We start from the raw sequence: 25,628 nt of genomic DNA on the forward strand, positions 1-25,628 counted from the left end.
AAAAAAAAAAAAATTTGTATTCGGAGTCTGTTTGGATGAATTTCTGTATAAGATGCAGTGTGTCCTATCAATACAGTATGTAGTAAGTACCAATAATGTTTCTTTACTTTGATGGTGTTGAGATTTGTTGTTACAATTCTTACTTCAAATGTTTGATTTTAATTTTTATCACATATATTCAAGGAAATAAAGAGTCTGAAGAAAAACGCAGCGTGTGGTGGTTCCTCGATGATAACTCGTACTGAGGTTCAAACGACGTCATGCAAAGTATTCACACCACTTAAACATTTACACAATTTGTCCAATTACACCGACTACTACTACTAATGCTTCTCAATTGCAGGACTTGAACATTACACTTCATAAAGTTCAATAGGTATAAAAACTTTTGCAAGGAGCTAAATTTACACCAACATTACAGTCTGGCATAGAGAGTTCATGGTTTTGACACAATGTGCTTTGGCAATATTTTGAATGTGCTATGTGGTTTGCCAGCAGTGAGATTGACAAATGTTTTAATTCAGTTGGACCTGAAAATATCTTCACTTTTTCTCTCTTGCGTTGATATTTCCAAGAGAAAGCTTTCCCATTCCAGAGCACAGACAGTAACACACACCAGAAGTCCCTTTGCAGAACCAGTGCCATGTTGCTAAGTTGTTCTGACAAACATTTTATATAAATTTAGGGTTTCAGATCATGCAAATTTTATTTCAAAGGTTTCGTTTTAGCAAATAAAACAAATTATGCTAATTTGAAAGAGCTAAAACTAAACTAGAATACAAAAAGAAACTATTGCTCCAAGGATTAATTCAAAAGTCATTTGATTCCTAATGCAATGGTTTCATAAAATTCATTAGTTTCCAGTAAAATAAAACAAACACATTTAATAGATGCGTTCTCTTTCAAAGAGTAACCGGCTCGTATTGTTTCAAGCTGCTGCTGTACGGAAAATGTTCTGAATAATAAAGCAAATGAGCAGCTACCTCTATTCATCCAGTCCTGCCATGAATGATAAATCAAGATAAAACTGTTTTTTTATGCACAGAGAAAACTTTAATCCATTAATGTTTCTTTAGGACAACAGCTTCATGGCAATTAACAGTTCAACTAATCAAACAGAGTCCAATTTTAAACAGAAAACGTTCACAGGTATATTAAAAGTGTTTAAATGCCTCTGAAGCTGGAGAGACAGCTCCTAGCTTAACTGTTTTTGTTAGCAGAAACTACCATAAAAGGTTATTCAGCTGAAAGCCACACGGTGGCGCCGTCCTGCTTCTGTTGTCTCATTTGTTTTCTGCGGGGCCAGAAAGAAAGTTAGCATTTTTCAGTGCACCGTTTGGGGGAGCAAGAGTCCTTCCTCTGAGGTACAGAAACCCAGCAGTAACACTGTGAAACTTACCTGCGTATTTAAAGCAAACCACCAAAATCCTTTAATAACCAAACTTTTATTCTGATAAACATTTGATGTAAAAACCAAAACTTGCTCAAACCTTAAATTTACATTTCCTTTTTTAAATTACAGCATTGCTGACAACAACCAGATACTTTCTGACTGTCGTTTATTCACATTAAAAACACGTGAATAATCTGATGCATGAATGTTTTTTTTTTTTTTTTAAACTCAAAGGTTTGCAAACTTAAGCAAGCGGTGTGAAGCCTGAGCTGTGGAGATGTGCTCTTTTTCTTCAAACATAAAACCCCAGAGCTGCAACAAGACAATAAGTTATTTATTTTGTAACAGTTTCATCATATTGGTACTTGTCTAAAAAAATGTGTTGCTTTTAGAAATAATACTTATCTAACACAACGACCAACCAATCTTACAGTATATACACATACAATGAAGACATGAAGCTCTAAAAAAAGTAGTGCCAGTGTAACAACAAGCTTCAGAATCACACAACGCCCAAATATTGCACGTACATTTATAAATATACACCTTGACATTTTGTGCCCCTTTTCTAAACCCAATGCATGTGGTAGCGTGTTTAGTGAACGTAAATGTAAACTGCAAGGTATTCGGCTTGGTTTGAAGGAAACGGGGAGAAATTGAGTTCATAAGCTGCACTTCTTACACACAGATTTGCAGGAATCCATACACACTCACTGAAACTCATTAAATGCACTTGTGCACAGAGCTCAGTTGTCTTCGTCCTGCACAAAAACAAGACGTTTTGTCCTCTCAACATAATCCACTCGGCCTTCAGTTGTGGTGCTTCATTGCAACGTATAAACAATTGACATGTGTGGGTAATTTAGCCTGACTTGTGTGTTGTTTTGCCCCCACTTTGTGTGCTGTGACCTCACTTGTTCTGGTCATAGAGTTTGTGGCACTGCAGGTTTTTTTTGTTGCTTTTAGTCAGTTTCTTTAAAACAAATAGAAGACTTCCAAAACAGGGACTGGAGCTTCCAGATACTACAGATCTCAGATCTGAATTAGGTCATTCAGAAGGTGCAGCTTCCTCCTAAACCACAAGCTTTTAATCAAGTGCTGTCGTTCGTCTTCTTCAGGCATCCCCAGTTTGATCAGACGTTAACTTCTCCTGGTCGGAGACATCATCATCTGCCGGCAGCCGGGCTCGATCGAAGAAACCACACTGAGGGAATCGCATTCACAAGTCAATATGCAACCGAAGAAAAAATGCCGTCAAAGACATATTAGAGAAACCGTATTAGAAAACCGTGCCAAAGTTTGAAGTTCTGAGTCAATAGGTCTTGATTGATGGTTGCACTTTAAGATCTTTCAAAGTTTTTCTTTGGACTTTGACACGGTTTTATGCCAATTCCCACCCTGGGACTGTGAGACTCAAGAAAATCAAATAAATTTTGAAATCATAGTTCAGAATTGTTCTGTCCAATTGTGATCGATCTATGTTTTCCCTCACTCTTGTTTTCTGTCCTCACAGTTTCTCCAACACTTTCTGTAAGCTTTAGCAGCTGAAATTTATACCTCCTTTATATTAAGTGGAGTGAAAGTCTATTCAACGGGGCAAAGAAATGAGTCGGCTGCAGAGCTTATGAAATATTGCATCTGAGCTGGCCGTAGCCTTTCCAATTTAAAATATTGTGAATCCCTATTACAGTTTGTTGTGGTAATATCTGATAATAGCTGCTTTATTGTTCCTTCACATTTGGACAAATCAAAGCTGGTTCAGGAGATTAAGAACATATTTTGTTGTTGTTTGGACCACCTATGAACCGGTAGTGGACATCTAACCACAAGCAACTTTACTTTGACCATTTAATTGTTTAGGCATAAAAAGCTTCCGAGAAACAACTTTGGGCTTTGAACAAGTAATGTATAACTTTGAAAAATAGATCTTGAGGTGCGCACACCTCCAAACTGTGCATGTAGGCTGAACAAAAGGAGTTGCGTCCTCTGGCCAGATATTGAAAATGCTGAATATTTTGATCAAACAGCCAATAAGACATCCTGCCATTGTATTTAGAGGACAGGGTGACAGGGTGAGCAGCAGGCTATAGCAACTCTCAGTGAGATCATCTAAGAGTGATAAAAAAAAAGAAGAAAGAAACCCGTTTTTACCTGGATCTTTGGTCATGTCCTTACAAACTGAACAAAATGATCCCTGAATTATTCTAGTTGTTTTTTAGAACTATAAAAAAAAAAATACAGAAAATTTCTGCATGTTATGCTGACATAGTACGGTAAAAGGACTGAATAGAAAATGTCAGAAAAGATGACAAGTCCAATGAAAAACTTTCACAAGCTTATGGTAGCCTGAGGAACTACTGATGAGGGCCACAGACTAGAAGAATGTTCTTCCTTTTTAGAACCAAATTCTTTAAAAAAAATCAGAATTAGAATAAGAGTGTTGCACAATACCGTGAAAACTACTTCTGCTTATTTACCTTCCACATCGCCAATGTCAGCATGGCCAGCACTAGCAGGCCCAGCAGTATGGCCAGAATAATGACCCAGAGCGGAACAGCAAACGACACATCAGGAGTCCCCCACAGCACGAGGGTTCCCATCTGGAGAAAAAGAGATGCAAATGGTGCCAAATTTCTTTTTCCAGGCTGAGAATGCGCATGCACAGTGATTTGTTTATTGTTTCTTTCTTACTGATATTCTGTGTTGAGGCAGAGCAGGGGGCTGGACGCGATAAGGCACAGATACGACCACGAAGGATACCGTTGAGTTGAGAACATATGGGTCGTTACGCCGCTTTAAGACAAAATACGCAACTTAGTAAATGGGTGTGAAAATATTTAAAGCGCAACATTTGAATGAATTATGAAACGCGGGAATTACTACCTGTAGAAACGTATGTGCCCACAGTCTGGATCGGATCTTAAGCACAGCACTCTGGCCTCGATCCAACCGACCAACCACACACGTGATCCGTAGGCAGGAGATGTTGGTGCAGTTCTGAATGTGGGAAGCGGGAAGACAGACATGAAGCACCTGTGGATCACTAATGAATGTTTTTTTTTTCTGGCTTGTTTTCTTGAGAGAAGACGGAGGCACTCACCAAGGTCTTGCTGCTATAACTTTCAGCTGCGCCGACAGATCGTTTGTGGCGGTGAGGAGGATCAGTGGTGTTCCTCAGGAAACCCAGCAGCTCTGGGGTGTCCTGCAGAGAGGAGATCTGAAACAAGGAGACAGCGACAGAACATTAGAAATGCGGTGGAACGGGTTTCAATTTTGCAGAACAGACATACCTCTGCCTTGATTAACCATCGCAAATAAGCAGAGGAGGAAGCAATAAAAAAAACAATTTTCAAATATCTTTGGCATGTATTTGGGCTTTCTGAAGACGATTCCACAGTGAAACTCGACGACCGCCACATACTGCTTATTTTATCAGCGTCTGGGAGGCACATGATGTGGCCTTATCAACCGCTGAAGAGGACAAAAAAGCCCAAAGATTTGGAAGACGTAATAAAATCCCATAAAACGTCCAGCTGCAGAAACAAGTGTAAAATCTGATTCAAAGAATGTCTGGTATAAAGTTGGATTTGAGGAGATTTAATTTCCCCCGGTTACACTGTCTCATTGACAATGAGGAAAAATAGACGGGAGAAAATAACCCACATGTCCTCAAGTTTCAGATAACACAGATAGATTTTTATTGTTTCTGCTCTGGAAGCTCAGCTTTGGAGGGAGGCCAGAGGCAACAGCTTGATTTAATATTTTAATTTAAATATTTGAAAAAGCCAGCACGCTGAGCACACATTGATTATTTTTTCTTCTCAGACCAACTATTTTTGGAACCAGAATGCCATTTGTTTTCTTCCTCTCCTCCAGCCCCGTGGTTAGAAACAGAACCACAGACTTTTTAACGAATAAATGAGAACGTTTTATGCCACAGTTGGCCGATTTGATTAAATGGCTGGTTCTGCGGCGTTATCTCAGAAATATCAGCTCAAGAACAATCTGCTGTAATCAAACCAGTGTAAGCAAAGAAACCAATATTGAAGTTAAAACAAAGATGGGATCACTGCCGATGGAAACTCTTCCAACGTCTGAAATAAGCCCGATCCTTCTTCGCTATTTTAAGATCTTGTTGGAGTTGCAGTAAGAACTGTATGCAGGACATTATTTTATATAAGACGGGATATATTTGTCTTTCACATTTATTGACGCCACTCTAGACAGCCTTAAAATAACCATTTATGGTAGAAGTACACCTTCACACTGAAAAACATAAGCGTTTTATATTGAGTGCTTTACAGAGAAAGCAAGTCGGTTCAACCTAAAGGTTCTCCTAAATCATATAGGTACCACACCTATATGATTTAGGTCTGGGACTAACGTCATTATTGGAGAAGGTTGAGTTTGTGCTTGGTGAACATTTTCTGATTATTATTATTATTTTTGTTTTATTTCAGTGACAACTCATTTTCTGGTAGATGCTGTCAGATTTCTATTTTAATTTTCAGATTTCAAAAGAGTTCATGATGCTGTTCACCATCATTCACAGACAAACGGCTTCACAGATCCTCCCTCCACCGTACACGCCAGTGGCTTTGAGAGATGTTCTACTATTGTTCAACACTGGTTTCATGGCAAACTCAATTTGCCAGTACTGGTTTTCTAAAAAGCTCAAAGTTGGCCTCATCTGACCGAAGCAGATCGTTCATTTCAGTTAATAAAGTCGGCTAAGCGTTTAGGAAACCGTACATGTTTACGTTTGTGTGGGTAGGACAAAGAAATACACTGCTCAAAACATAAAGGGAACACTCAAATAACACATCCTAGATCTGAATGAATGAAATATTCTCATTGAATACTTTGTTCTGTACAAAGTTGAATGTGCTGACAACAAAATCACACAAAAATCATCAATGGAAATCAAATTTATTAACCAATGGAGGCCTGGATTTGGAGCCACACACAAAATTAAAGTGAAATGTTCCCTTTATTTTTTTGAGCAGTATATTTTGCCACGAGTCCCTTTACATTACTTATGGCAAATAAATTAAAAGACCACTATGGAGACCAGGTGATCACTTGGTGCCAATCTTCGCCGAATCAAGCTCTGACGATTTGTTTTAAGCCCCTCCCCTACCGTACTCACTGTGTGTGGTCCTCATTCAGCTTTGTTTATGCCACAGTTACCATTGTTAAAAAGTCAACTTTTATAGACGTGAGCAATTTTTTACAGCCGTGTCCTGACTTGGAACGATCAACACGTCTGCATTATTTGAATGGGAAGCTTTCTAGTCCTCCTCATTTCAAAGAGTGATGAGTGTTTCACCCAGGAAGAAGAAAACACTTCTAACCTCAACTTAAAATTGAGAAGTTTAAACTACAAAAATACTTCAGGTATATTCGTTTAGTGAGAATTGCCACATGGGGGCAGTCGGTGTTGCACCCATGATTTTGTTAAAATAATATTTCATAACATGGGATTTTTTGCTTCACTGAATGAATCCAAATAAAGGAAGACAATTTGTTTGATATTCGCCGGAGGATTATATGCTACCGCAATGAAAACACGTCTTGACCAGGGGATGGTGTTGAAAACCACAACAAAAAAAAAAAAAAAACTTGTCGAATGAATCAGACAGAAGGTATTTTTAAATTATGTATATTTCAGGTTTATGTATATTTATTGATTTCCATTACAGCAAGTATATCTATGAGTCCAAAAGTTTTGGTTTTGGAATACGCGTCCAAGTGCATGAGCTTGTGAAACATTGATGGTACCTGGAGGCCCTGTGGGTTGAGGCTGGTGTTTGTCCGGCAGCTAATTGGGCCGTCGGTTTGAATCTCCATGGCGTACAGCAGGTTCTCATCACGGAAACGGGCAGGCCAGCCGACCTGAAGCTCAGCCTGCCCAATACTACTGGGACCGGCGTTATGGAGCTGGAGACACACAGAGAGAGAGAAGCAAAAACAGAGAGCTGTCAAGGTTTTACCCTCTTCTGCCTTATTAGCAGGTCTCATGTGACCAGGGCTGTAATCAGGTTATCATAACTGTGGTACGATGAGACAGGCCACCTGTGTTTTCATGGAGATAATGCTAATGCAGCCTTCAGTCTCTGGGGATTGAAAAGGCAAGACAAGCAAAAAACTTCACCGGGCTCATTGTCAAAACTAGTGGGAATGAGTTATGAGACTAAATCGACCCTCGATTTAATAAATCCTCTTTTTGCCGTCTTCGTCTCACCCCGATGCACATCTCCCATCACCCCCCTACCTCTAATATACTGAAGCAAGTCATCCAAACAGGACATGATCCTATCCTGGTGCTGCAGGGCAAGAATTCAAAAAAAAAAAGAGGGAAAAAACTCTAACTAGAAGCAGCTGTCCACTGGGAAAAGTACCACAAATGAAAATCATTATCAGCTGCAGGACAGGCCAGACAATGCTGCCTGCACTCAGGTTCAATGAAGCTCCCCGCCATTTAAAGCAAAAAAAAAAAAAAAAAAAAAATGGGGCCAGACCGAAAATGGCTTGCTCTAATCTGTCTGCAGCTCTCACTCCTTCTGCCTTTTCTGTCGTTATCTCAAAATTTGAATTTGCAACACTCACTTATTACGCGTTTCCGTGTGTCAGTCCTCCCTCCTTCATTACTTAACTCCTTATTCCCTTCTGTTTTTCTTCCTTCTAAGGCCTTCTTACCCTCGCAGCAGTAATTACCGCTGAGCTGGAAACCTTTGATCAGCCACATCCTAATTCTTTATAGAGCCACTGGTTTTACCGTGACTGTGTTTTAGTGTTGCTGTTAACTTTATCCCAAAGAGCTCTCGCCTCCTCTTAGCCTGACTGCAACATCAAACACCTATTTTATCCCCTCATTTTTTTTTTCCCTTCATCACCAAACGTAAGGACAAGAGCAGCAGAGTTTGATGCGCCTTCGCCTCTTCCCACTCCACACCTCGTCACTTCATTTAATAGAAAACTGGCTAAGTAGTTTTCAGCTGATCTTTCTGTCTAATGGAGGTAATTAGTTTCGATTTTGACATATACGTTTTTATTTTAATTATGGAAAGCACTTTGAAATGCCTTGCTGCTGAAATGTGCTATACAAATAAAATTTGATTGATTGATTGATTGATATATGCATCTGAAAAGTACCTCATATATGTGTGTTACTTGTGGACCGACGTCATCCTCCTTAACGGGTTTCTTTTTGGGTTCCCAGTTTGGGAACGGCAGCACAACCTGAGAGGGATGAGACACCCTGCAAGGACAAATTGATTGGATGTAAACACACAGTTTTATCTGAAAACACACACAGGGCAGCAAACAGAAAAGAGAGAGAGAAAAAAAAGGCCAAACAAACACGCGTGGACACTCACACTCACACCTTAGAGCAGTTTAAGAGAGGCTAATTAACATGATAAACATGATTCTGGGCTGTGAAAGAAACGTGGAGTACCTGGAAGCCAGGCAATGCATGTGGAGAACAAATGCAACTCCATGCAAGTTAAGACAATGATATAAACATTGCCAATTCTTACGCAGTGGCTTTTTCTGCTTTTGCGAAGATTATAGCTGAAAATGTATCATTTTCAGCCATGGGGGCTACTTTTAATCTGCAGAACATTTGCAAACTCAAACTATTTTGCAAACAGATTTAATCGTGGTTTGCCAGATTAACGGAGCGTCCATGTGCAACTTTGAAATCTCATACAAGAAAAAAATAAAATAAAATAAAATCAGTGCGGGATACATATGTTGATCTTCAATCTGATCACTGTTGTGGATGCATTTTGTAGAGTTCATAATTAATTAACTTCAGTGGGAAAAAAAAAAAAAAGATGTCTAGGTTTCCAGTGAGCAGTGTGGCGTTTGCAAGCTGCATGGATGTGCAACCGAACTATCTAAGCCTCACCCCAGGATCAAGGCTAATTATCTCATTTCGACTTGAGAGTAAAATCACCATCATGTTTTACAACAACAGTACTTTAAATACAACTAAAATGTAACATTTGAAGCACAGCAGTTGACAGGACAAAGTGTGGCATGCGCTCCTCCCTCTGCTTCTTCGTTTGTGTGCTCCCCTGACCACACCTAAACAACGGCATGTCAGGCACCAGGCTTTGAAGCGCGTGTGAGAGCTTGTGTGTATGCATTAGCGTGGAGGAGCTGACAAATAACCCCGCATGCATACAGTTTGGTTTGAATCTGTCAATAAATATGTGCTGTTGTATAGAAATCCAAGCATCGTTTCCTACAAACAACCAAAAAACTTGCAGGCACGCTGGACTCACCCGCGCAAATCAAGCTGAGCTTTAGCGGCAACGGTCAAATTCAGACTGACCATGTTGCTTTCAGAGTTGTCCTTGTTGGAGCTGTAGGGGAAAAAAATCACAAGCACAATAAGCAAAACTGCTTAAAAAGGCCTTAAAATCTGCTTTTAAATACACTAACTAATAAACCCCTTCCAAAGAGATGCATGCTTGTCATATGACAAAATGAAAACAGGACGGGTATTTGAAGGAACGGCCCGACAAAAGGGTGAAAACAAAAATCAGAAATGGCAATTACAAGCATCTGTATGCTATGAGGTAATAACCGTTTCATAACTGAGGACGCGGCTGTTCTAATCAAAAGAGATAATGAGTTCCAGCGATGATCTCAAAAACACATTTAAAGTGATTTTGATATAAATGCTAACATAAGCTTCTGGGACGGCCCGGACCTCAGTCCGTTCGGGAACGATGGGCTGTCCTTTAAAGCCAGTCACTTTAAAAGAGCTCTGTGATTTTTGCCAAGATGTCCAGAGAAATATTCAGTCAGAATTACGCCAGAGGCTTTTTGATGGCTGTAAAAACAACTTGGCTGGAAGCAACAAGCAACTAATATAAGTGGAAGTGTGTGCATATTTTTTTTTTAGCATGCATGTATAATATTGACACTATAAAGACAAAAAAAAAACAACCCACAGTGAATTCAAAGTTTAGACTCATGTTTGTATTTATAGAACGTACTGAGCTTTCTTGTTGTGCTATCATTGTACAGTGGAGGACAAAGAAAAGTTCAAATAAATCAATAAAATCTCAAAATTAATGTGACATTTTGTTTATGATGAGTGCATGTGAAGTTTCCACCAGGACTATATGTCTTTCAGTTCATGCATTCATCTCATTCATTACAAAGAGCTGCTGTTTTACTCGACCTCAAAAATGTCACAAAAGTCAAAGACAGTCATAATGAAAACAGCATGATCTTCAGCTGACTCCTTGAAAGGTTCACTTTGTGAATAGCTGCATGTACAAAATGACAAATGGCGCAATAAAACAAACATTTTGCATTGTGTTTCTCCTGTCCCTAGCTCCTCCGGGCCATCTGTCTCTCTCCGTCCCTGCGGCCAGCCGCATGAGACCGCAGACAGTGCTGGTATCAGCGCGGACTCGGGACACATGTAGACAGATTGGAGGAAAGACAAACAACTCCCCTATGTGTATGTTGTGTGTGTGTGTGTGTGTGTGAGCTCATGATTGTGTCACCTGTGGATCTGTAGCTCAAAGCTGATTTTCGGTCCGGAGTCTTCCAGCCTTTGGACCGAAAACCTCAAACCAACGGACAGCTGCTCAGGAACATCAAGAAACCCAAGAAACAGAGAAAATGTATTAAAATCACGTGACACCAGAATGAGGAGGGACCCTGTAGGAAGACGGTGAGGACTTAGATGCATGTGTACAACAAAGGCAGCGCTGAACAGACAGTGAAATCCTTGTAACCGGATCCTGCCCCCCCTCGTTACTTCATACTCACAATATCTGGATTGTGTATGCGTGTGTTGATAACAGCAAGTTTCCTAAATCTGACAAAAGCCAGACTACAGACACATACTTAAAAACCACAGTCAAGTTCCTCGTCTCTCCTCTGTTTAAATCTCCCTGTCCTCCAGGCTAACGCAAAACACGTGGAGCCTTCAGTACGCCATCGACTGCTGTGGTGCGTGTGTGTTTACATGCACATGTGATCTTCGCTGAAAAACAGGACGAGCCTCCGATGCAGAGGAGTTGGGGGGGGGGGGGGGGCGAAAAACACAAGGGAACCTTGTTTTAAAAAACTTCAAGAGCCATGTCTCCAGGGGGTGAGGGGCTACAAAGTCAAGCTGTCTTTACGGGACACGTTAGGGAGACTTGGAAGGGGAAGAAAAAAACCAACACCAGGCGGGGGAAGATCTAAAGAGGCAGGGCATGAAATGTGGAGCGAGCCTCCATCAGCTAAACGAAGAGGATGGGTGACAGGGAAAATCAAGGGCAACACAGTCAACTCTGCTACTGGTCTGCTGGAAGAAAACCTGAAAGTTCAGGGAGTTGCCAACAAGATTTTCTTTTGTTTCTTGAAAGAATTGATTTTGTGTGTGAAGATGTATGTAAAAGAAGCTGCTATTGACACCCGTTTTAACTTTCCCAAAGAGCTTGCAGTTGTCATGTCAATCTGAGTCGTCTGTGTGTCCAAAGCTCTTTTAGGTGAAGTAAATAAACTTCTTCTGCATTTGGGTATAGCAGTCCTGGGGCTGCTCAGCTTTGGCTCATTAGGTTTAGCTACAATGCAGAAAAACAATGGTTCTTCAGAGCAACATTGGGGAAAGCGGTTTAAGGCAGTGGTTTGAGAACTTCTTTGTATTTTGGTACTTTCGTCAGTCTAAGTTTGCAGCATTGCAAATAAAAAAAAAAGTTTTTATGTAGCTTGTTATAAATGTCACATGTCAACATAAGATATGTGTAAAAACATTTCTTCACAAACTCATTAAATGTGACTGAGGTAAAATATCATGAGATTTGAACATTTTATAATTGTTATCTTATGTTGAATTCCTGTAAATAGTCTGGTAGAAAAGACTGCAGTGTAATTCACGGTGAAGGACTAAAAAAAAAAAAAAACATCCTCCAGCTGAAATGCAGAGACCTCCATGATGCAAAATAATCTCCTACTAAAGAGCGAGATACTGACATCGACCAAAGTTTTAGCGCTATGTGATCAAAGTTCTTGAAATAACAGACATAATAAGACTAAAACTGAAGAAGTAAACCACGGCGTCTTCATAAATTCCCAATTTTTACTTAAGGCTGGCCAGATCTCTCTTTAAAAAGAGATTTTCAGTCGCAATGAGACATACTAGGTTAAATAGAAGCTATATTCATAAGAAAACAAAAAGTAAATAAGTTTTAGTAAACCTTTTGATACTTTTCTCAATTAAAAAAAATCCATAATGCAATTATAAACCAACTAATATTAGCTTGTTGTTTCATTACAAAGAGTAGAACATCATTTTTTTAAATATAATATTCTGCACATCAAGCACAGAATGCACAACTACTACTGGATTAAACAGTTTACTCTTTTGGTGTGAGAATACAAAATGCATGAGAATAAAAACAACACATAAATGCTATATATAGCAATCTACTATGATATTGTGTTATTTCTACCTAACACTATCATAAACCTCATTCTTACACACAGAATGTGCATCGTCCACAATTTTAAGCCATCAGTGGGCAAACATCGACACAATGTGAGTAACAAAACCAAATAAATGCAAAAGCAAATGCAATAGAAAACACGAAGATCTGCAATTAACCATTTAAGAACACACTTTATTAGATTACAAGGATGTTCTTCTGTTCTGTTAAACTAAGTGAACTAAACACTTTACAGTAAAGAAAGAGAAAAATTCAGGCATAGAGGCAGAGCAGTGAGCAGAAATCTGCATTTCCTCAGGCCTGGTCACCAATCACTCTGCTCTGAGCCTCCACAGCTGTGTCATGTGGCACAAACAATGAGCCCTACTGGTCCGACTTGTGCTTAGAGAGCTCGTATGGAGTGTGTGCGTAAAGGTATGTTCTGCATAAGTTGATGGATTCCCGAGCGTCCAACAGGGCGAGGGGAAAAGTTGAATATGGGAAACATCTGGCCAGCTGTCAAGCACACAAACACACATGGCCCCCCCTCCTCCAAACTGTGAAACATGACCGCATAATTGATTTATCAGAATGCCCCGTGTCAACTCCCAAGAGCTGACGCGCCTCTCTGCCAGCCTTGACATCTTTAAAAGAAAGCCTCGTGCGCCATGCTCTTTTTTTTTTTTTTCTTTTTTAGCCGAGTGCGTGTGCAACAGAGTGCTAGAATTTCATGTAGGTAGAGGCCGCTCTTTGTCTTACAAAGCCTCAGCTTCCTGCATGTGTCGGCCGCACGGGAGCTTAATGGATTATTACCGTGGCACGCATGCACAAGTTGAGCGTGACGCAAGCACAACCATGGGAGCCAGAGGGTGAAGAATGAGGGTCAAGGTGATGATCGGTAAACTTTGGGAACCATCAGTCAAATTAGGCTTGAAGGGGAGGCGAGGATTTCCTAGCATGGATGTTTTATTAAAGCGCCCGAGTCTTGTGTTTATCCTTTTTGAGGAGTCACAACTCACCTCCGTTCCTGTCACCATCGGGTTCCCGAGGTCACAAACCACCATTCTGGACTCGTTGACTGTCTTGTACTCGCAGTTCAGCTGAGAGAGAGACTGCGGGAAGAAAAAACAGATGAGACTGAGCATGTTGGGGAAAGAGAGAAGGAAGTAAGAGAGACCATCAGATCAGAGTCCAGAGGACGGGGAGGGGAAGAGACAGGCGAGGAAGAGTGATGGATACTCCGACACTAACAATATAATCAATCAAATGGCTCCATTACACACTCATTAGCACAAATACACACACGTGGGCACGCAAACACACACGCACGCACACAAGCTGACCCTATCCATTACCATGGTTCCTAATGCAGCCTGTTAATCATAATAGGGGCTTTTGGGCTGATGCCAGTAAAGCATATCCTGCTGATAGCCTCGCAGTAATTAGGCCAAATGCATGACTTAATGACACAACAGGAAGTGATGCTGCACCTTAACTGCAGCCTCAAATAGCGGACTTCCTTAACTCATATTTGGCTGAGGCTCAATAAGAAAACTGTGTTAGTTAGTCTACATACACTCTCCATCAGCATGAATGTCATGTTAAATTAGATTTTTTAGGGATGCATTTGAGCTTTTTTTTTTTTTGAAGTAGAGAGGAGAGATAAGACTAACTCAGAGAATATTTAGAAGAAAAACTGGATGCACAAGTTGCATTTTAGTTCTGACTGTGTCTTATTGTCATAGGTTTAAAACCGTACATAGAGGCTCATATATATTCATACAAGTCATTTTAATATATAGATGAGAAATCAAACACTTTTCATAGCCAACTTCTTGACAGAAGAGTTCATTCTTTTTCTTTTTTTTGTTTCTTGATAAGGAACCCACTTTTAAAGAAGGTATATATCTGTTTTATTTTAGTTTATCTTAGATCCTTTCCGAAATCATAAAGCTAGTCTGATTCATCCGTTCAAAAAGTTGCTTTATTCTGTGTGTAAGATCACTGCACTGTTGGTATGCCGAGACGTCAAAATTACTGCTAATGAAGGGAAATGGAGAAAAATAACTTCTGGAAAAAGGTTTTAGAGTCGGATGAGACGAATATGAAGGTGTATGGCCAGCATAGCAAAAATACGATTGAGATTGAGATTTTTAAACTTAAGAAAATTCTAGCAGAAGGCATGGTGATGGTAGCATCATGCCGAGGGTTTGTTTCTCTACCTCCAAAATTCTTGGACGTTACCTCAGGCAAACAGTTAAATGTTCGAAACATGGAAACAACTGGATGTTACAAAGTATACCAAACAAACATTAGAACTGAAAGCAGGCTAACACAACATCCAACTGAACTCAGCTCAATAATTAGCAATTTGTGGAGAATCTTTAAGAGCGACATCTGAACCAAGAACAAGACCGGTCAGAGGTCAAGCCTGAAACGCGGCAGAAACTCGGTGACTGCTAAAAAACAACAACAACAACAAAAGTTTCCGGCTTCTCTGCAACTTGCTTTGGAAAATTCAACCCAACAGAAATGTGTGTTCACCTGTGCACCCAGTTCAAAATGAAAACATCATGTCTGCAATGAGTGCATGTAAGCTTCTGATCCCGAGTCCCTACCTCCACCCTGCGCTCCACTCCGATGTAGTCGGCCTCTGGTGGTATCAGCGTGTGCAGCTCGCTCTCGTAGGCCCCCTCCCCGCGGTTCGTTGCGGTGATGGTCAGCATGATCAGATTGTCGTCTCCAATCACCAACTCTGAGCGATCCCTGGAATTGCGCGTCGAGACAACAGTGCACACACAGAGACAAAAATGGACAAAAAGAAGCAAATTACTGCATTTGTCATTTTTAGGACTGGAGTTAATGTGCAATCAGCTGCAAAGGAATGCAACACCCCCCACCACCCCACTCCCCCAACAGTGCGTGAGCCTGTATACGTTAGTCACTGGCCGGTGAGAGGATATTTATATAAGGCTGCCATGGAGATGCCGTACAGCTGGAAACACTATACAGAGAAGGCTGTTTCACACACACGTGCGCACGCAAAATCTCTCACAGGTTAAAAAGGACCAAAATGTGAGCAGGTTCAATGTAAACTTTGTTCGTTGGTTGAGGAACAGCAGATATTCTGTCTTTTCTTTTGGCTTGTCTTTCTTGTGTGCCTGTTCTTGGGATGTCTAACTGCTGAGCGTTTGCAGGTTGGGGTCAGAGGGCGTGACTGTTCAAGTCTTACATGCTGGCGGAGAGCTGCAGGTCGGGGATGCATATGTTGTCATCGCCGCAGTCCAGCAGGATGTAAGCCTGGGAAGAAGAGGTTATGGGAAAATGTTTCAGGTAACTCTGGACATGTGGTTGTCAAACTTTTCTCACTAACTTTTGTCAAGCATCACCATACTGAGCAAATATGTGCTAGCAGAGATAAAAATACTATGTTAAAACAACAACAAAAAAAAAAAACTGTATTAGTCTCTTGGTACACACTTAGTGGTATTTACAGTAACTTTTTCGTTTTTCTTTAAAATTTCCAAGTTTAAAGATGAAAAAGTTAACAGAAATGTTAACTTTTTTCCAATATGGTTGCCTTACATGCAAAACTTAATAGCCACTGTAAGAACAGTTCATGGGCATTTTTTTTTAAACACATGCCCAGTACTTCATAATGTATGAGAATCGTTTCTTTAGATTTTAATCATGAAACAAAAAGTAGACAAAATCATCCCAGGAGATGTGTCTGAACATGCACACGTCGAGTTCTCGGATTGTCTTTCGACCTGACAATCTGACTAATTTGTTCGTAAAAAGCTAAGAAAGTCTTCGTAACTTTCATCAGCGGGTGTTGAAGAAACACAAAAAGTCGAGACGTAATTGATGGTGGAGTCGTGCAAATTACAGTCAACCTACAAACAGAGAAATCTGTGTTTTTCAAATAATTAAGATTAAGTAATCAACAGGTGGACGAATATTCTTTAGAAGTTCAATCAAATCTGCTGGCCAAACCTCAGGCTCTGGGAAATGTAGAAGCTCCCAGTGTTTATTTGAACACATCCAGTTTGTTACAGAGCAATCAAAGGAGGACTTACGTTTCATCAGCTTGCATGTCTAAAATTTTCTCCTGTTGGTTTTGTTGCACAGCAGGCCATGTCTTCATCATGTCCTTAGCCATCATAGAGTTTATCGGTAACAGGTTTGAGCTGTTATATCATTTAAAGTTGGTTGACATGTAATTTTGGCTGCATTTTTATGCGGCTGCGGATAATTTCATGTGTTGCATGACAGGCTGGAGCTCAGAATATTAAAAAAAACCCCAAAGAAACAGGCACATCAGGGTTTTTATAATCTAAATCATTTCACGGGTTGAGCATCTTAAAAAACAGCATGTCAGCACCGACTCGATGATTATGTGGACACCCTACTATTGGTTTTCTAATCATCATCTAAAGTTTAATTGGTGGGCCACAGAGCAATAAGCTTTTCCTGGAGAGCATTTTACGCTGAACGAAAAAGCCTTATGTTGTGCTTGTCCACAGATTCTCCACCCACATGTTCCTGCAGGAAGGTGCTGCTGTACTGGTTGAGGATAGGAGGGAGAGTTTTGTCACTAGAAGGTGGGGCCAGGCTGTAGTTTAGGGCCAGTGCAATGGGGGTCAGCTTGTCCCTGAACTCGTCCTCCTCCTGCGAAGCGACAGAATCGAAAATAATATGAACTTTAATTATCACTGCAGTGGTTAAACTAGTAAATTTAACATTCTACGTGCGTGCTGCTGTGGGATTTGCTCACCTTCAGATAAATCTCGTAGCTCAGACATCCCCGTGGGCGACTTTGACCGAGCCTGACGAGCCCTGAGTGCTGAGCCTGCTGGGTGTCTAAGAAGAGGACTCTCTTAACCCCGCCCCTCGTGCCTTTCAGCCAATCCAGATGCAGCTCCGCTTTTAGATCTGAACAGATGATGGCAACAGAAGAGGAAGGATTCAGATCTCGGATAACTGGACTTAATGACAGCTACACCACAACAATTGTGGTGCATACAGTTTTTATTACAGTAAAAGAAACACACCTCTTCACTGTCAATGTGTTCGTGTTGGATCCCTGTCAACTTTTGCACATTTTGTCATGTTGCATCCACAAACGTCAGTGGATTTTTATTTAATGGACCAAAACAAAGCAGTGCATATTAATGAAAGATGCTTTTCAACATTAGAGCCTGAAAAGAACAGTGTGCACGGTGCTGTGAGAAAACAAATGACAGCTCTACTTTTTCACTGCAACCACAAATACAAGCTTTTCGGGGAATGCCTCTACCGGATTTGCATCTGTGTGAAAACCGCGGAACTGTCGCATTGAGTCTCTGTCGTACCGAGTCTGTTTCTTCTTCTTTCTGTGAATTCTGACAAGCTTCTCTGATCCTGCTTGAGAAAAAGCTTCACACTGCATGGTGTTGCCGTCACCGTTTATAAACATATAAATATGTATTCACGATGATCTGCATTGTGTTTACTCACTAATGACTTCTAACAAACCTCCCAGCTGTATTTATACCGAGACTGAATGACTGCACTTGATTCAATGCCAACTGGAGGATTTCTCATAGCAACTGGCTTCAGAGGAAAATCTGTACACAAAATATGTTGTTAAACAATTTCTAAACAGTGTATTTTTTTTTTTTCATTTTACAATTAGGCACTAGTAATTGTGTTGGTCTGTCACATGAAGTCCAAATTAAAACACACTCAAAGTTGTTGTTGCAAAGCGACAAAATGTAAGTAAGTAAATCTAAGTTAAGTGTTATGAAACTATTTTCAGGTTTTTCCTGATGGATCAGACATTACTACAACATCAAAGAGGGGTTTCGGGTTTATCGTACTCTCATTTTGCCTTTTTCTCCATCAAACTGGAATGGATGCAGTCGCTTCGGTAAAACGGATCTGACTGTTGCTCTTCCTCACTGTCAAAGTTTAATCTTGTGTACAGGTGCTTACCTACATTGCTGGGAATCCCCATTCCACTTACTGCTGCACACACATCCACCTTCAGGCTGGAGGGAAGAAGAGAAAAATGTGATTTGAATTAATTGAGGAACTCTTCCAAGTTATTTAAATCAGAACTGACTTTCTGCAGGTACAGGTGCTCTGAGCTCAACAAATTGAGTGCTTTAATTTATTTCTTACGTTTCTAGCATAACGCGAATTGAAAAAGCAACGCACTGAGTAAATAAGCTGTTTCTAAACGAGTCATTTCTTCATTTCTTTCTTTCTCCAGGGTTCAATAGGAATCACCGTGGAGGCCCTACTATTAGACACGCAGACATGGGAGACTGGGAAACATTTCTGCATTTCCTCTTCCTAATGTTTGCTAAGCCATGTGTAAGTGTGTTTTTTAGTGCGTTATCACCTCCTTAATCAACAACAGGAAAGTGTCTCCCACTGGGGGGGGGGATCTACACTGCTAAAATGCAGTAATCTGGAGGATCTCACGGGTGTAACTTGCTGCAACGAAGCAGATGACCTCATGCAGGTTTTGTTTCAGAACTGGCACCTGGGAGTGTGTTTCAGTGTCGGGAAGGTTTTGAACAACCAGGTTGCAGATGTTGTGGATATGAGCGTGTTTACTGATAATTGGGATTTCCATTCCAATAACACAATAATGGCGATAATCAGTTGTTAAAATGAGTTTGTTGTGAATGAGAGTTAATGTGACAAAACATCAAATTGGTTCTAAAAAAAAACAAAAAAAAACTACCTTTCCAGGTGGTTGTGTTTTTGTTTAACATGTGCTATCTAAATGAATGTGTGTGCTTCAGTTGTGGGAGTGTGTGACTCTAATAAAGGCTGTGTGTCACATTTAAGTGCATGTTGCACAAAAATGACCCCCAGGTTAGTCATTACTGTATGCAATTTTCCCCGAAATGCATCTGCGCTTCACCATCCTACACCATTCGAGACGGCTCTCGGTCTTTACAGTAAATCTCTCTCTGCAGAGCCGAGTCTGCTCCAGACGACACACACAACTACATACATACATCACTATGAAATCGGATTACAGAGCTATTTTTTTTTTTTTTTTTGCTCAGACAAGGACGTATTGTTGCCGCATTAGTCAATAAAGATATAGTTAAAGTCTTGTTTTGTTTTTTTTTTCTCTCAGAGTGCTTTTGCTTGCTTTGTGACTCTCTCACTCTTTATTAGGTCCAGCATTTCCTTTGGATCTGGGTGCAGTTATTTGGCAGGTGTATGCACTTTTCATACTTAAGGAGGCCAGACAATGCGTTGCACCAAACAATTTCTTTTCCAGTTTAACTGGCTCTAATTCAAGTAATTACTCACTTAACAATTTCCCTTTCGCTGGCAGACTTTTATCTCTCCATTTAGCTCCAGGTGCGGGTCTCATGTCAAACTATTATATTAAGATCACCGAGCAAAGCATTGTCCTCCAAGGGAAAAAAAAGTTTTGTAAAAAGTGTAATTTGAAACTCAGCATATTTTTCTGAAACAAAGGAGAAGAAAATCATCACTTCTCAAGCTGGTGTTACGAGGAAGTATTTTTTTGGTGGAGAACTTGCAAAAATCTTGCGTTCTGAATCCTGACCACAGTCAGTATGTGAAAAATACTGGCTGGAAATGTGAGGCAGTTTTTCAGAAAAGCACAATATTTCTCAGAAACACAGCTTGAAATGGTACTTGTAAAATAATTTAAATGTTCCTAATAAAGCGTTAGAGTCCTAATTAATGAGCAGTGCCAGAGTCACTGAGTAAACTCAACACATCTTGGTGTGCTGTCATCCGCACCCTCAGCCAGCCATGCAACCACAGTGGCCTCTTTTAACCCTCACACAGTCTTAGCGTGACGATCAGGAGGAACTTGGTAGATGTCACCGTCAGACACCGTCCCATATCCTGTCAGGTTCCGAAACCAGTCGGTCCAATGGACGCTGTCTTTTAACGGGAGTGATATTATAAAAATAATGACGTATTTTCAAGTGCACAGTTTGTAAAGCCGTATTACAAGGCCGTGCACATGGCTGTACGGAACTAACAAATCGGATTTTTTTTTTTTTTTTTAGTTATTAGTGAAATTATGCTCCTGCTATTGAAAAGATGAAAACATTTCAAAGGCTTCCATACGTCTACAAAAGGACGTAAGTTATCTGGAAAATGCCAGACTTCGCCTGGGGGAAAAAAAAAAGGTCTCATTTTGCACTTTAATCTAGGAAAAGGAGGGATATTTCCCCGCCAAAATGGTTAAAGAACCTTAGAAGTGCACTGACATATACAGAACAGCAGCCAGCATTTGTTTTAATGACTTCCAGGGTTAAAAACAGTTGAACTTGTCAGGAAATCATATGCTTTACAATGTGGCAGATATTTCTTACTGTGCGGCTTCAAGTCCTCAGAAATGTCCCCAAGCTGATAAAGACTATAGCAATTTATTTAAGGAGACTCAATTTCATTTTGACAAAATTTACACAGCTTAGCGCTTTTTGTTGATCCAACTCAAACCCAGTTCCTTTCCCGCTCGCTGCCAATACTCACACAGCGCCACAGAAAAACCACTGTGGCAACTAGCCAAGCCCAACGTCTCTCGTCCAAACACTCGTTCAGCGGCTCCAGCGCCAGTACTTCAGGACCAACATCAGGCAGTGGCCAAACAGCGGGAACATTTCGATTGGTTCCTTTAATCTAAACTCAGGCCAAGGGGTGTAAAAAACCCAGTCTGCCACCCACACGAACAATGATATACTCAAAACAGAATTATGCAGTCTCAAAATAATTGCAGAGTCCAATAAATCTGAGTTTTCAGGATATACGAGTCGGCTCCGTCCACAGGGCTGCTTCGTTATTGCATTGGAGAATTAGACAAGCAGTCTTTGGCTTGATGGCAGACGTTTAGTGCCCAGGGGCGAAATATTTCTTACATCTGTCAATGTGAGTGTGATTTTTGAAAGAGCATATTTCATACTGTTTTAGGGTGCAGTTCGAGCAGGACGATTTCTGCACCAGATATGAGTTTCAGTGCAGCAGTGGGGCTCAGTAGCTTTATATTTGTTTTAGGATTTGAGCTTTTTTTTTTGCTTTCTTTTACCTCCGCAGACACGATTAGCTTAAGAGGGTATTAAAACTGGACATGTAACCTAATCAGGTTACAATGTCCATTGTGTCTCTTTTAATAGATAAACTGGGGTGAGGGGGGTACTTTGTTTAAAAAAAAAAAAAAAACCATAAGACTCCAACTGAGTGACCTCCTCTTGTTGAAAATCCTCATCAGTATAAAACCGGTTGCTATGCTGCAGCACAGCAACCGTTTTTGTTTGCTGCTGTTTTCTCCATTAGGCGGTTGTAAATTTATTATGTCCCCACCTGAGTGCAGTGGAGCCTACAAAGCAATGCAACAGAGGTTCCTGTCCGCACCACTGGGCAATCGCTTTGCTTTGATTTCCTCCAAGAGGAAAGCATTCTGTTATGACCAGCGTTTGTGTATTTCCGCATTGCGACGCTGGCGTAGAGTTCCTTTTTGGTAATTTTGTTTTAAACAATGTGAAAAGGTCAATCAGAAGAGAATGTCTTTGTCGAGAAAGAGCAGCCCAAAAATAAACTGACACATCAGATGTTTTGTTAAACAGAACCAGAGGACGTTGTCAGTGGGGTGTATTTAGAGAAGGACAGACCTTTATAAATAGATATTCAAAAATGAAAAGGCATTCGATCTGACAAGCTTTCTGGCCTTGAAAAGCTAATTTAACTTATCTGATCACAAGGGTGAACCTGAAATCCTAATCTGTGCTAAAATAAACTTGAAGAACTGAAAAAAAAAAAAAAAAAAACGTTTACATACAACGCCGAAGTTTGGCAACTCTGTCTGTGTTTCTATATCGTTAGGCTCTCCTGAGACTCCAGCAGCCTCTCAGTGTTACTAATACCAACAAAAGATTGAATTTTGACCTTTGTTGCCAAACTGAAATTGAGTGCAAAATAACAAGGAACAACATAAAACAAAACAGGAATGGGGATAAACTTAAAGTGTGGCTGATTGCCAATTCAGAAGAGGAGTAAGGAAATAATTCCCCAAATAAAAATTAGTTAGCGGATCAGGTAGCGATCAAAAGTACAGAAAATTTTTACGTTTTTTTTTTTTCATGTTCATTAAATGCGTGACAACTCAAGCTCTCCATTTTACCCCTTCAGCTTCAGATTTAGCTGTTACAAACACAAGTGTCAATGTATTTTATTATAATTGTGGTGTTGAAGGACAAGGGATACATTGGCTCAAAATGTTTTGCTAATATAAATCTGAAAAGTGTGGCATGCAATGTTAGAAGCAACCTAATTTGTGAATACAGTCTTCCTTGTTAGCAGCTCAAGTTTTTTTTTTTTTTTTTTTTTTTTTTTCAAAAAAAAATGGGCAAAACCTTTAGTAAACTAAAATACATGGAAGTTTATGGTTGCAATCTAACAAAATGTGAAAAAGTCTGAATACCTTTTCTGTATATATTTACACAGGTGCAGATAAAGGAAAATGTGCTAGTGAAATTATAAAATGGAAACACAGAAGGTGATTTTACCAGGTAACCATGTTATTAGTGTGAGGCAGGAGACACTGCCGGTCATCAGGATTCAGGATTCTGGGCGTCAGGCTCATCGTAGCTTCCACGGACACGACAGCTCGAGACCTGAACACGTGCAAAGCGAAAGACTTTCAGGAGGATGAAACAAGGAGCACAAACGTGACAAAAAGTAGCATTTTTGTTTTTGAAACCTGTACCTGTAGACCGAGACTTCTCCCGCGCCAAACGCCCCTACGATCAGATCTTCACAGAGACACAGGGAAAGCAAGGAAAGAAGACGGGGGGGGGGAACAGTAAGCTTCAAAGAATGCAACACATGGGACTAATTCTAAGGTCTCCAGCAATCTTCATCAAACACAGACACAGCATGTAATAAACACATTCAAACACACACACACTCCAACTGAGATGCAGAGCTGACCCTTTGATATCATTTTGCATTTTCTTTCATTCCTGGTCCCTTTTTTTTAAAACAGAGCTCAATAATGAAACAAAAAATAATCATGCATTTCTTTTTTTTTTTTTTTTTAATAGCGAGCATACGATTCCTTGCGAGACATGAGCGGACCGCACGTTGCATACCAGGCCCAAGTTCACTTGCCCCAATCACAGTTTGCTAAACAACAACATTTCCCAACATCCCGCGCTGCGAGGACTCCAAATTGTAAGCAGCACCAGATCTCATCTATGTGTGATTTTTTATTTGTTTTCATGGGCTTTGTGATGAACACATGATTTTAATTGGCTCCCAAAGTTTAAAATAGAGACGGCATTTAATGGATGTGGTCAGGGGACACATACCAATTTAAGCCACACACACACACGCACACACACACACACACACACACACACACTGATTAAAACAATGTGAAACTAGAAAAGAGCCACTTAATGGATACAAGCCATCGCTGCCAGATGCAGCAGGAAGTTAAGCTGTGTGATCCTGAGAAAAACACCGTAACTTTATGCTGCACGGGAGAAATCAGCTGAGATTTCGTTACCAAATAGTTTCTTATATTTTAGAGCTGCCTCTGTTTAGAAAGAAAAAAATGCAAGCCATGTATTTGTGATTTCATTATTTAAAATCTGTACTCGCTTAGCATAAAACCTATTAGCAACGCTCCTCAGGAGGATGGGAGCTAGCGTCGAAGTGTACTCTTGCAGACCGTGCTTGCCAATTGCTGTGACTTCTCCCTTTGTGCATTTAGAAGGAACAAGACTAATTGAATCTATGAGAAACACATCTGTTTCTGCCTTTGGCTGCAGTCAATGAGTCCCCCTGAAACCACAACAGTAAACATTCAGGCCTTGTCCCTTTCCCCCTGGAGTGCACTACGTTCCTATGTAAGTTGTTCTGTGACTGCGTGTGTGTGCGTGTGTTAGAGCCAGGAATGTTCTGGTCTGATCGACGTTATCTGGTCAGGGTCAGGCATCTCTGCTTCCGATACATGTTTTTGGTCCACTGTGGCCGACTTTATGTCAGCTGCTATCACGATGAACTGTGCAGCTATGTTGTTTTTTCTTTTTTTAATTTTTTTTTATCCTAGCCTATTTTTAGGCTTAAAAAGCCACTACATCATCGTGCAGCATCAGAGCCAGTGGAATAAAAAGGCCAAACAAGGTGATGCAGAAGGCTGGTCCTGTAATGCAGACTGCTTCTGGAATCTCTGGAGATTCATCAAATGAAGATTACAGAGAATGTGGAGACTATTGTGCAACACTGTATTCAGTCAGAGGCTTATTTAAAGTAGCTGCAATATGGACTGCTACAGGTGATCCTTCCTGCTGACAGCTAACACCATTTACAGCGACTCTGAAGAAACTTCAAATACGAAATACAAAATTTATTCTCCCTCTGGGATTAATAAAAATATTTTACATTTAATTAAATTATCAGAAAAGTATCTATTTAGGGCAGGAAATAACTATAGAATTAACGCACTATACGTTTACGTTTGTTCGACATCATTTTAAGGTATATAAGTAAGATATGAATGTTAGATCATTGCTGTTTTCCAGTCTGGGACTGGACCATGGCTGACCCATACAACCTGGACTGATGTTCCAAACAAATGTTCGGAGAGGACTCAGAAATTGTTTTCAAAAGTTATAAACAGCAGCTTTAAGAACCTCAAGTTTTGTATGAGTTTTTCCTTTTTACAGCGCTTTCAGAAAACTGGGAGTAGCAGAGCAGAAAGAGAAGGAGGGAGGAATGACGGGAAAACAAATCGAAAC

General features: G+C 40.3%; 1 protein-coding gene across 1 annotated transcript in view; it reads right to left on the reverse strand.

Annotated features, from left to right (window-relative positions):
* Positions 1 to 1,617: 1,617 nt before the first annotated feature.
* Positions 1,618 to 25,628, reverse strand: part of itga8 (integrin, alpha 8) — a 53,969-nt gene continuing 29,958 nt past the window's right edge. Inside the window, exons 14-30 of the mRNA XM_015022441.1 lie at positions 23,591 to 23,636; positions 23,391 to 23,498; positions 18,814 to 18,869; positions 17,615 to 17,772; positions 17,377 to 17,508; positions 16,070 to 16,137; positions 15,456 to 15,603; positions 13,857 to 13,949; positions 10,927 to 11,006; positions 9,688 to 9,768; positions 8,549 to 8,654; positions 7,175 to 7,333; positions 4,494 to 4,610; positions 4,277 to 4,390; positions 4,085 to 4,186; positions 3,871 to 3,993; positions 1,618 to 2,597 (exon numbers count right to left, since the gene is read on the reverse strand). Of these exons, the coding sequence (XP_014877927.1) occupies positions 2,508 to 2,597; positions 3,871 to 3,993; positions 4,085 to 4,186; positions 4,277 to 4,390; positions 4,494 to 4,610; positions 7,175 to 7,333; positions 8,549 to 8,654; positions 9,688 to 9,768; positions 10,927 to 11,006; positions 13,857 to 13,949; positions 15,456 to 15,603; positions 16,070 to 16,137; positions 17,377 to 17,508; positions 17,615 to 17,772; positions 18,814 to 18,869; positions 23,391 to 23,498; positions 23,591 to 23,636 (1,781 nt within the window). The 3' untranslated portion in view covers positions 1,618 to 2,507. The remainder of the gene's footprint in view (positions 2,598 to 3,870; positions 3,994 to 4,084; positions 4,187 to 4,276; positions 4,391 to 4,493; positions 4,611 to 7,174; positions 7,334 to 8,548; positions 8,655 to 9,687; positions 9,769 to 10,926; positions 11,007 to 13,856; positions 13,950 to 15,455; positions 15,604 to 16,069; positions 16,138 to 17,376; positions 17,509 to 17,614; positions 17,773 to 18,813; positions 18,870 to 23,390; positions 23,499 to 23,590; positions 23,637 to 25,628) is intronic.

The sequence above is a fragment of the Poecilia latipinna genome, unplaced genomic scaffold (assembly GCF_001443285.1).
Source record: "Poecilia latipinna isolate Pla-1442-1.1 unplaced genomic scaffold, P_latipinna-1.0 Scaffold86, whole genome shotgun sequence".
Taxonomy (NCBI): domain Eukaryota; kingdom Metazoa; phylum Chordata; class Actinopteri; order Cyprinodontiformes; family Poeciliidae; genus Poecilia; species Poecilia latipinna.